The following is a 13,031-nucleotide window of genomic DNA, read 5'->3' on the forward strand; positions in this document are numbered from 1 at the left end:
AAAAAGATTCATATATATATACACAAACACACATATACATATACACAAATATATTTTTATACATATATAAATGCTTAATGCTTAGAAAAAGATCTGGAGAAGATAGAATTCTAACTTCTGCATTGCTGGTCTAGCCAGGACAGCATAGTAACAAAGGCTGCCAGCTCTCAAAATCAACACTGGAGTAACTACAGAGGTGAAAAAGAACCCATAGATTCTGAGAACTAAAGTAAAAGTTGTGAAAAGCCCCTGGAAAGATGGACAGTTAACTCAAACTGGAACGTGTGGAAAGAAAGGGGCTGCATCCTAGGGAGGAGGCTGTGTGGAGGGGCTTCGTGAGAGGAATGAATGGAGAAAAGTCATTGTTTCTTCCTCCATTAATTTGAGATTACTGCTTGCCCCTCAACCATAAAAGTCTTCTTGTTAACAACCCCAACTGCAAATGCTGGCGCCCCAGAGTAATATCAGGGAACATGAAGGCCTAGCTATGGTAACAACTATAGATGAAATCTGTCATTCCTTCACCTTCTTCCCCTCCAAGCCCCAGGACTAGTGGATTATAAACCCTCCCAAAGCAACATCTTCCTAAGGGCTTAAAGACACAATAATCACCAGGAGAGCTATACAGTGGAGTAACAGCAAACAGCAGGGACAGTGACCAAGGGTAGTTCTGTGCTGCCTGAGGCTCTCCTCCCTAGGGCTCTCTCCTCCCCTCTTCTTTAACTCTCTGAAACAGACCATGGTTTTATCCTTACCCAAATTCTCAGACATAATAGTTGATCCCATCAGTGAAATAAGAACTCATAGGTCAAAAGAACCAGATACCTGAGGAGTCGATAAGTTTAAAAAAGAAAAAAAAAAAACAGACAAAAAAGTGAACCACATTAATCAGACAGACAGACACAGAGTAGGCGATAAGAAAAGATATTAAAATGCAAAGCAAAAAAAAAAAAAAACAAGAATGTCAAGTATGAAAAACACAATAAACGAGACAAACAGTATAGTGGAGAACAAATATAATAGTTAGCAGATCAGATTGGGGAGCTCTTCCAGAATGGAGAAGAAAAGAAAGAAAATTTAAGGGATAAGAAAAACAGAAATAGAAGTGTCAATATCTGGAAATAAGAGTTCTAGAGGGAGGAAAAATGAAAGGAAGAAAAGAAAAAGAGAAAGAATGAAGATAAATTTCCCAGCATCTAAAAGATAAAAAGGTCTGATACAATTGAATGAATAAATACACTGATATTAGTGATTTCCAAAAAGAAATAAAACTAGGATTAGTCCGTGGAATTTATAAATTATGCAGACACTTCTGCTATTTGCCACCTCTTTTTGTACCATTTGCTTGTCTCATTCTCTCTCTCTCCTTCCCTCTCCCTCTTTCTCTCTCCTTTCCACGCACACATGCGCTTTCTCTCTCTCCCTTCCCTCCTTTCTCTCTCTCAGCTTACTGGTTTCGATACTAATCATCTTAGTTTCTGCAGCTATGAGAGTATGTTTTTGAATTTAGCAACACAAATATCACAACTAATATTTTTCCAGTGAAATGGTCTATTGCTAACTAAAGTTGCAGAAAATTTAATTATTTTAAATTCAGAAGGAATATGTTAAGAAGGAATATGTTAAGCCTTCATTTTTTCCATTACTAAATTTTATATCTTCTCCTACCTTTCCTAATCATTTAAAGTTTTAAGAATAAAAATAGAAAATAAAACCAACCATCTCCTCGGGCCCTATATAGTCTTCCGATCTCCAGCTCATCTAAAGCCAGTTGACATTTGTTCATGCGAAGACAACCAGATACGATAGAAACAGCACTATAGATCAAGAATCCTAGCCCCAGCTCCATCATTAACCAGTGTGAATGACAATTTTGTACATTTCTACCTGGAATTTCCTTCAGCACCTTAAATATAATGTGTATATCAAACTCATTACTTTCCCCACAAAATCTGGCACTCTTCTGTCTGCACTTCTAAGCCAACAACTCTATAATCACCCATCCAAGCTCCTAAGGTAGGAACCTCAAGATTATCCTTAAAAAAAAGCTTCTTTACCTCTCTCAACCAATGACCAATTACTGTCAATCCTATGCCCTTAAATTTAAATCTCTCTCCTCTCTATTTCTGCTGTAACTGTCTTTGTTCATGTTCTCATTCTCTCTTGCTGGGACTACTCCAGTGGTGTTCTGACAGATCCCCCATGTCTCCCTCATTTGTTTATGGCTTCATACTCCTTCCTAAGGCAACTCCCTTGTCCAAAAACCTTCATGGGCTCCACAGTGCCCAAGCCTTACCATGGCCTAAATAAAATGTTCTTTATGATCATCTGGTTCAATCTCCTTCTCCAGATGTATCTGATTCTTCATCTAAAGTTCTAGCCACACAGAGATTTTCAATATTTTCCAAATATGCTTTAATATTTGTCTGTCATCCCTTAACAAATGGTATTTCTGCTTCTGAAATGTCCTTCCCTTTCGCTGCTGCCTGCAAAGTCCTACTCCATCTTTAAAGACTGACATCAATGTAATATTGTGTATGAAGTGTCATCTAACTTCAAGCAGTCTTTTCTCCTGTGTGTTCATATAGTACTTGTAAATACAGCTATTTGATCAGTTATTGCACTGTTGAATAATTACTTGTGTAAGCCCTTATCTTCCTACATGACTGTAAGCTGCTTAAAGGTAGGGGTCATGTCTTATTTATCTTTGTATCTTTTCCAAGGTTATGTCTGGCATATAATGGATACTTAATAAATAACTGCATAATGAATAATCCTCACAAAGCTTCAGCTTTTTTATCGGTAGAACAAGGTGGTTGGAACAGATGGTATAAATTCCTTTCAGTTATAAAACTCTACAGTTCCATGATTCCAAGCTAAAGTTACTATAACACTTACCCTTGAAAAAAACAAAATACTAGCATGCTTTAACTAGTAGTAAGAATATTTTAATTTTTTCCTGTATTTAGAGCTAACCAAAAAAAAAAAATCATTAAAGTTAAAAAGTACCTCTGAATGACAGACTGCTTGCTGGGAAACTGCTGACTCCTGGTTTTGTTTAGCAAAAGAAAGAATTGCATCTGCATGAAATTTTTTATGGGACATCCTAATCATTTGCCCTTCACTAGGAGGATCATCCTCCTAAAAGAAACATAAAGACAATTAACAAAAATAAATTATTTCGAACAATTGCATTTTTCTCCATTTAAGATTAATAAAAACTTATCAGTCATGAACTGATGATATTAGCATTTTTGGAAAGGAGATGAACTCTTTATTTTCATCTAGTTCTCATTTCTATTTGTTTATAATAAAAGCCCTCTATCTTTGCCTCAAATATAAACCACAGTATAATTTGGTACAACGTAAACTGGAGATTATAAAAACATAAAAATCAAACCGTCTGTCCCACGCAGTTGAGCTACCATGAATCATAAATGTTTTATATGATATCATTGTTTTTGGGTCACAGCCTCCTCTTCATATTTCTGCAGTAAAGTAATGCCACAGTGTGGCAATGGGGGCAAAGCATTATAATGCTGCAACTTGGACCACAAGCAAAAATGAAAAACTGCAGAAGTATGGTATGGCAGCTATAGACCTCAATGTCCCTTTGCCTTTGGGCTGACATCTGGCTTACTTGGCGAGGGTGCTGGTATTGAAGACCCTCACTGGAGCACCCTGTATAGGCTTCTTCATGCCTCAAAATAGGCCCATCCCAACAATGAGGAACAGTGTGGGCCTCAGAGTCCAACAAAGTAGATTATCTTGTAAATACAGATATTAACATGATTTTAAATTCATTGAAAGTATTTGTATTTATTTTTCATGAAATAAAGTTTATTAACTCCAGATTATAAGTCCCTATCCCCTAGCTATGTATAGATAAATGCCCACTGGTACATGATTTCAAGTTATTTGGAGTTTTTCCAGACTGTACTTTTGTATTTGACTTTATTATGAATTTGTAGCATATGTGATTTAGGCATAGTAAAAATATCAAAATTAGAATTTAGTTTCAAATGCAGAAAGAGAGAAATAAGTTATAATTTAGTCTTGGTTCGGTTTAGCTATTTACTTTAAATAAATTTAAACATGCTTTGCCACTTGAAAAAGTTCAAAGAAAGGAGAAAAATGCTATAATGGTACACTAATAGGCCAAATGTTAGTAATGCTTCTCTGAAAATAAAGATATCTCATTTATGCCTTCTTCGCATATTATTTCATAAAAGTGATTGCTATGCTGTCTTCACAATTATCTCAACCAATTACTTGCAATAAATAATTACTGTTTAAAAACAGTTTCATTAAAATCTTATCAAAAAACTTCTTAATGAAGTATTTTCATAGGACTATGTGAAATAACTTAAAAAAATAGCAACAATGCTTTAAAAAGATGTGAATAAACATAGATGATAGTTGAGTACAATTACCTTTCCTTGCTTAGGTTGTTTAAAAATATATAAAAAGTAAAGATTTCTATTCCTTAACAGTTTTTTCAAAAGAAAATTCTTACTATCACTTCTATATATTTATATATAATATGATATTTTTAAAAACCAACTTTTGCTTCTACAGAGCTAGATAGAAACTAGAAAGGGTTAACATCCCTGGACCTCATTTTTCTTTTTAAGCCATTAAGTTTAAATATTTATTAGCACAAAGAATTATAATCATGGTTAGGGAAAAATAACAAATGTATTATAAGAGAGTTGGTTTAAATAGGTAGGATCCTGCTTAAATATTGTAAAGACAACATACAGAGGTAACAATTTGCACTCAGCTAGATTTCATTACCTAATTACATTAAATGTATTTTTTTTTTACTACTAGAGCCACGAGGGTTAATGATAACTTTTTTTCATTCTCACAACTATAAGATTATATAATGAAATGTGCAAGAAACCCTAAATTATTTCATGGTTATTTTACTAAATTTTGTGTCTATAACTCAAAAAATTGAGAAAAAACCTGATCAATGGCAACCAATTCATAAAGATATTCTTCCTGTCAGAATTCAGTGTTGGAGTCAATCGTTACTTACCATTTCAACGGCATCATGAAGAGTGCTGGATAAGCTATCATTAAGGTTTGTCAGGTACAGTCCTACATCTTCTAAAACCAGAAATTAAAATATAAAAATTTAGAAAAAAAAAAAGAAACACAAATTTAGTAAATAATCTGACCATAAAGCCACAGCATATTAGATTCAAAATTATACTGCAATGGAAATACTGGCAAAGTTTATAAACAAGTAATTCACAAACTACTCAATCTTACCAGTTTTTTTAAAGTACAATTTATAACAAAGATGAGAATTTTGTTTAACCTACCAGTTTGTTAGAAATTAAAAACTATAAATATCAATTGTAGTTATGAAATTGAGAAACGGGTATTCTCATATACCGTTGATATAATTAAAACTGATTAAGAGCTAAAAATCCTTTCTAGAACTTAGAGCAAAGAAAAAAAAAATCCTTTCTAGAAAGCATGTTGGTAATGCATCTTTAAAGCAGACTCAGCAATTTCACTTTTAGGCATGTATTCTAAGGAAGAGACCAGATAAGTGCACCAAGACATATATACATGAAAGGATGGTAATTAGAGAGTTGCGTATAGACTGAAAGCATTGAAAACAATCTAAATACCCTCTATTAAGGGATTAAACAGACTACACAGCCATCAAAGAAAAATAAGAAAACTATCGAGTTACATTAAAAGATATCCACAATGTATTATTAGGTAAAAAAAAATTCAGGTTTCAGGCTGGGTGAGGTGGTTCAGGCCTATAATCCCAGCCCTTTGGGAGGCCAAGGCGGGTGGATCACTTGAGCTCAGAAGTCTGAGACCAACCTGGGCAAAATGGTGAAACCTCATCTCTACAAAAAAATATAAAAGTTAGCCGGGCATGGTGGCACATGCCTGTAGTCCCAGTTACTCAGAAGGCTGAGGTGGGAGTATCACTTGAGCCCAGGAATTTGAGGCTACAGTGAACCATGATCATGCCACCTCACTCTAGCTTGGATGACAGAGTGAAAAAAAAAAAAAAAAAAAAAAAAAAAAAATTCAGGTTTCAAAACAATATGCATAATAAGATCCTATTTTTAAAGGTAAACATACATCCACATATATATGTATTTATGTGTCTGTATATGCATAGACAAAAAAGACTGGAAAGGCCTACCCCAAACCATTAATAGTGATACTATTTCTGGAGGGTGGGAATATGAGGAAGATTTTACTTTCTGAAGTGAAGACCCAGAAAAGTTAACTAAACTGCATTGAGCCCCCTATTCTTTCTACTATACCATGTTAAATCTTGAAAGTTAAGTAAAAACACTTTAAATAGAAAAGTATTACTTAGGGAATTACCATAATCTAACAAGTAAAATCAACTAATACAAAATAACTTACTCTTGGGGGCCAATTTTTGACCACAGATAAATAAAATCTCTCCTTCAGAGATGGGTTTATCTAAAGTTTCAGTTTCAGTGACAGTAACACTCAATGTGCTTTCCAGTGTTGATGAATCAGAACCTGGCATCTGTGAGTGGGAAGGGGCCTTGGTGCCGGCAGGAAATGGCATAAAGGGAACTGGCTCTGGAGGTGGAGGCTGAGCAGGGAAATCCATACTCTCTGGTTCTTCATCCTTAGCCACAGACATTACACTAAGAAAATAAAGACATATTTGGAGCTTGTTAGGTCACTAAAGGCCTGTATTCATTTTGATATAAAAAACAGACTCGAAGACTATGTCTCCTTTACCAAAATATTTTTTTAAATCTGCACTACTATAATTAACAAGATTTTTAAAAATTGTTTTCATGCTTTAATCATAGGCCATCTTGAAAGCTCTTCCATACACAGAGATATAAAATAATATAAAAGTTAACTGATGATAGTAAATAATGATCCACAATAGGGAGAAATTGTTTTCTATTTTATTAACAATATAATAGATATCTTTATTTCTAGCTGTTTCAAACCTTTTAAGAAAAAAGTATAATTTGATAATTTTTCAAAACTCAACATTTATGAAAGTTCTTTCTTTCAAAGTATAAGGTAGTCTGTAGTCTGTGGTTTATAAAGCTTTGTATAATATTTCTATGTTTTCAATGGATCACCTAAGTCAAACATAAGTTGAAATGTACAGTTATTAGTGAGTATGTTCTCATTTACATAGCTCTTGGATGAAGTTCTTCTTGAGGTGAGTTAGGGTTCTCTTCTTCCAGTGGCAGGTCTCCATCACCCCATGGCTTGGGAAGCTCTGGGCTTGATACCTTCAATTTATCAACAGAAATATCTGACAAAGTTGGGGTAAAAACTGCCGCCGCTGGAGGAGGTGTAGTAGTAGGGGTAACTGTTGGAGTATTAACAAGCACGATGGCAGGCATATCATCTCCTAAAGATTTTTCTTTTAAAAGGACAGAAAAAGATAGTAGTCAGTAAAGAACTCCATAGGATGGCATCATACATTGCTTCAGATATCCCTTACCATTTTAGCACACAAATAATGGCAATTATAATTAATAATAATAATGACAATGGTGGTAGCCATTAATGTGATAATTCCTAAATTTAGTAAAGCATTAAAAAATACCTTGAGAAGATATCATTGTTAATACACCATATACTTAAAGTAGTCTAAGCATCTATTCAATTGTATACTTTTTTTTATCTTTTTGAGACGGAGTCTCACTCTCTTGCCCAGGGTGGAGTGCAATGGTGCGATCTCGGCTCACTGCAACCTCTGCCTCCCGGGTTCAAGCAATTCTTCTACCTCAGCCTCCTGAGTAGCTGGGATTATAGGCGCATGCCACAACACCTGGCTGATTTTTGTACTTTTAGTATAGAGGGGTTTCACCATGTTGGTCAGGCTGGTCTCAAATTCCTGACCTCGTGATTCATCTGCCTCAGCCTCCCAAAGTGCTGGGATTACAGGCGTGAGCCACCATCCTGGCCTCAATTACAGATTTTAAGAAGTCACAATCAATTCCTAAATTTCCTTGTGAGAAAAAATGACTTACTAAAACCTAGTAAGCAACAAGTACATATACAATAATCTTATAAAGCATCTTATAAGACAAATCATGAAATTTAATAGTTGCTAAAATTAAAACTGAGTTATAGAAATAAAGTTTCTACCTTTTTCAGCACGTATTTCTTTCACAGGAAAAGCCATATCATGATCCGAATCACAGGGAGAAGAATCTGGAGTCTTTACCAAAACACACTCCTTAGTAGGTGATGAAGGTGAGCGAGGAGGCGTAGGCTGTGGGGTAGCCAGTGGGGTGCACACTCTTGCCTAAAATAAATTAATAAAACAAGATAAACTGTGTTTATAATCACCCAAATAAGAGTAATTTGAAAATAATATGAACTCATTCATAGACTATATATAATTTAAATTGATGGCGGGGTTAAGTACCCTACCTCTTGAACCTCTACCTGTTAGTCTACGATTGGCCTACAGCAAGTCTCAGGCAATTGAAATAACTCTGCCTCTGAAGTGTTCCCCACAGAAATCTAAGGTACCCTCTTTTAAAATAGAGAAGAAGTAATTTACATTCCTACCAACAGTGTATAAGCATTCCGTTTTCTCTGCAGCTTCACTAGCATCTGTGGGTTTGTAGTTTGTTGTTTGTTTTTAAAATTTTTATTTTTAATTTTTGTGGGTACATAGCAAGTGTATATATTTATGGCAATCTGGTTTTTTTGACTTTTTAATAATAGCCATTCTGACTGAAATGGTATCTCACTGTGGTTTTAATTTGCATTTTTCTGATGATTAGTGATGATGAGCATTTTTTCATATGTTTGTTGACTGCTTGTATGTCTTCTTTTGAGACCATTAATGGGTATATACCCCAAGGATCATTATACCAAAAAGACACATACACTCATATGTTCATTGCCACACTATTCACAACAGCAAAGACATGGAGTCAACCTAGGTGCCCATCAATGGTGGACTGAATAAAGAAAATGTGGTACACATAAACCATGGAATACTACACAGCCATAAAAAAGAACAAAAATCATGTCATTTGCAGCAACATGGATGGAGCTGGAGGCCATAATTCTGAACAAACAAACAGAGGAAGAAAAAAACAAATACCACATGTTCTCACTTATAAGTGAGAGCTAAACATTGAGCACACAGACATAAACATGAGAACAACAGACACTGTGGACTATGATGGCAGGGGGCAGGAGGGAAGAAGGGGGAATGGGTTGAAAAACTACTTTTGGGTACTACACTCACTACTGGGTCCAATATGTCCATATAACAATCCTACACATGTACCCCCATACCTAAATAAAAGCTGAAATTTTAAAAATAAAGAAGACGAAAAGATTAAATAGATAAAGCTGATGATCAAACCCAATTACAGACATGAAGGAAAGGCATAAAACAGAAAGGAAGCATTTTAACTGATTGACAACATACCAAAAAATCAGCCTTTTTGCACACAGACACACACACACACACAAAAACTGCGTATATAAAAAGTAATGGAAGGAAAGGAAAAAGTGGGAGTTAGGGAGAGATGAAGACAGCAGGGAGATGGAAAGTACTGGAGAAGGAAAAATGTAACAATTTAATATTAATTTGTTGAATAGGTAATCATTCAAATGGTTCAAAATTCAAAAGGTACAAAAGGATAGTGAAAATTAAGTCTCTCTCCTACTCTTGTCCTTTCTACCTAGAGCCCTTCCTCAGAGTTATCAAATAATCTTGACTTCAGTCACTTCATATGTATGATATATGGATATATCTATGGAATAAGTTCCCAGAAGTGGGACTGCTCTATTAAAGGACTAATTATGTTTTTACTTTGAATAGATATTGTCAGATTTCCTGCTACAGGATTTTACTATATTATACTACCACCAGAAGGTAGGAAAATGACAATTTCCCCCAGATTTATCAAACTTTTAGAGTTTTGCCGATCTGATCAGTAAAAATGCAATTTCAATAACTTTTTTCTTATTATCTATGAGGTTGATCATCTTCATCTTTTTATATGTACATGGGTGATTTGTATTTCTTCTATGTGTATGAACTGTCTGTCCTCTGACCATTTTAAAAATATATTATTTGGGCCAGGCACGGTGGCTCATGCCTGTAATTCCAGCACTTTGGGAGGCTGAGATGGGCAGATCAGGAGGTCAGGAGTTCGAGACCAGCCTGGCCAACATGGTGAAACCCCATTTCTACTAACAATGCAAAAATTAGCTGGGCGTGGTGGCAGGTGCCTCTAATCCCAGCTACTTAGGAGGCTGAGGCAGGAGAATCATTTGAACCTGGGAGGCAGAGGTTGCAGTGAGCTGAGATCACGCCACTGCACTCCAGCCTGGGTGACATGAGCAAAACTCCGTCTCAAAAAAAAAAAAAAATATATATATATATATATAAAATTTGACTTTTTCTTCATTCTAAAAAGTCTCTATATAAGGTGACTACCCTTTATTCTGTATTCAGGGTTGCAAATTAAGATGTAATTTAAAACCATGAAGCATATTAGAATTTCTATAGCATTGCTTAATAATTAATGTACTCTTAGCCTTCATTTTAAAATGAAAGAAGTACACTATGTCTTTTTTTCTTCTTGACTGCATAAACATATAGCATAGAAGTGTTGTTTTCAAATATAACACTATATTTAATATATATCACTCATATATAACTCATCATGATGAAAGGATCTGAAGGTATTCTTCTAGTATTGGTAATGGATGATAAAAATGATAAACTATTAGTAACTGAGTGTTTATTTACCAAGTTCTAGGCACTAGATTAAGCTCTGTCCATATATCATCTCACTTAATCTTCCACAAAACTTTGGCAAAGAAAACACAGTACCATAAAGATGTCAATCCTTCTTAAATGAAACCAGTCAAAATTGGTTTAATTCCCACTAAAATCTCAACAATATTTTTTATGGAACTTAAGAACTAACTTTAAAATATATGTGAGAGATTAAAAGGCCAAGAAAAGCCATGACAATTCTGAAGATAAAGAATGATAAGTTGCAGGCTGGGAGTAGTGCTTGCCCTACTAGATATTCAGGAAGCAGATTTCAGCAAAGCCATGGTCGTTTAAACTAAGTATTCTATCTTTATTATAGAGATAAAACTAAAGTAGTGGAGCTTGGAATTCAAATTCAACTTTTACCAACCCCAAAATCCAAGCTCTTTACACTGGTTTTCCCACATTTTCTCATCCAATCACCCTCATGAAAATATATGCAATATATAGGCCGAAAGCACACCAAAGTAATTGGCATAGAAAAAACCATAACCCTGACTACATCTGTACTGCATATATTGCCAATGAGCTAATAAAGCACAGATCAAATCTTTGGCACACTAATCACATTATACCACAACAATCTCTACAGAAGTAAAATACAGTATATAACTTTATATTTATACATCGAATGATGTTTAAATGTTTCATGTATATAAAATGATGTCCTTGTGATCTGTAGGATCAGAAGTAACTATAGTTTTAAACAGCTGGTAATACATAGTAAATTTTGGCTTTGTATAATTTCATATTGCTACAATAGATTATAAATTCTTTTTAACACAAGTAAGGTTGATTAAACAAGCAATAAAAATTCCTGAAATGTATTTTCTTTTAAAGATTAAGAATATCAGTTTATATAATAACGCAAAAGAATGTATGATCCTTGGCTATATCTTGATTTAAAAAAAACTATAAAGGATACTTTTGAAACAATCAGGGAAATCTAAATATGGTCTCTATATTCTATATTATTAACACATCAATGTTAAATTTGGGGCGGTGTGATAATGGTATTTTGGTTATGTAAGAAAGCAACTTGTTCTGTGGAGATACTGCTGATGCTTCTGAGGTAAAGTGTCATGATGTCTGTAACTTTCAAATGGTTTTTAAAGGATATATAATATATAGCAGATATAAAGACAGATTTTTATAAGTGTGCCAAAATATTATCAATCAGTAAATATGAATGACCCTTGAATAAATAACTAAATAAAAACATAGGTTTGAACTGCAAGAGGCCAATCATATAAATTTGGTTTTTTTAAACCAAATGTAGATCAAAAACAGTATTCATGAGATAAGAAATGCATATATATAGAGGACTGACTTTTCACATTCTTTGGTTTTACAGGGCCAACTGTGAGACTCGAGTATGCAAGCGTTGGCCAATTCTCCATGTATACCAACGGACAACTGTATAGGTAAAGGGTGTACAGATGTTTATTGTATCATATTTTCAACTATTCTATAGATTTAAAAGTTTTTAAAATAAAATGGTGGGGGAAATGTTACTTTAATCATAGCAACAAGGAATAAAATTCTACCACAAGCTGGGCATGGTGGCTGGTGCCTGTAATCCTAGCTACTCAGGAGGCTGAGGCAGGAGGATCACTGAAGCCCAGAAGTTCAAGACCAGCCAGGGCAATAAATAAAGACCATGTCTCTAAAAATGATAATAATACTTCTACCACCAACCATGATCTTATGGTATGCAGCTTAAAATTCATCTATTTTACCATTCTTCAACAAATGTATCAAAAATTCCCCATACCGGCAAATATGTTTCATTTGTTGAAGCATCCCCAGAAACACCTGTAGCAACAGGACCTTGCTTCTTTGCTTCTCTGTCACCCAGCATAACAGCAACGGTCTCAGCAAGAGCTTCGTTCACAAAATGGTTAATCACGTCTGAGTTCACAGGAACACCAACATCAACAAAAAGCTGGAGGGCGCCACTGCTTGTTCCTTCCACTAGAAGTAAAAAAAAAATTCAGAATAAGTGGGCAAGAAACATGCTTGCAATTCAAACTTTCATTATTATTATTATTTTTTTCTTGAGATGTAGTGTCACTGTCACCCAGGCTGGAGTGCAATGATGTGATCTTGGCTCACTGCAACTGCCACCTCCCAGGTTCAAGCAATTCTCCTGCCTCAGCCTCCTGAATAGCTGGGACTACAGGCACGCGTCACCATGCCTGGCTAATTTTTGTGTTTT

At 34.8% G+C, this 13,031-nt stretch overlaps 1 protein-coding gene across 15 annotated transcripts in view; it reads right to left on the minus strand.

Annotated features, from left to right (window-relative positions):
* KIAA0586 (KIAA0586 ortholog) overlaps positions 1–13,031 on the minus strand; it is a 122,905-nt gene that overhangs the window by 53,420 nt on the left and 56,454 nt on the right. For 12 of the 15 annotated variants that reach the window (XR_009210249.1, XR_009210250.1, XM_058429479.1 and 9 more), the window contains 6 exons: positions 12,588–12,787; positions 8,146–8,305; positions 7,180–7,402; positions 6,415–6,668; positions 5,045–5,115; positions 3,010–3,141 (listed from right to left, as the gene is read on the minus strand). Coding sequence is in view for 13 of the 15 variants with exons in the window: in XM_058429479.1 (XP_058285462.1) it covers positions 3,010–3,141; positions 5,045–5,115; positions 6,415–6,668; positions 7,180–7,402; positions 8,146–8,305; positions 12,588–12,787 (1,040 nt within the window). In the remaining 2 variants the exon portion in view is untranslated. The remainder of the gene's footprint in view (positions 1–3,009; positions 3,142–5,044; positions 5,116–6,414; positions 6,669–7,179; positions 7,403–8,145; positions 8,306–12,587; positions 12,788–13,031) is intronic. The other 3 variants (XM_058429480.1, XM_032179688.2, XM_058429473.1) reach the window with 1 other exon arrangement.

This window comes from Hylobates moloch, unplaced genomic scaffold (assembly GCF_009828535.3).
Source record: "Hylobates moloch isolate HMO894 unplaced genomic scaffold, HMol_V3 SCAFFOLD_16, whole genome shotgun sequence".
Taxonomy (NCBI): Eukaryota; Metazoa; Chordata; class Mammalia; order Primates; family Hylobatidae; genus Hylobates; species Hylobates moloch.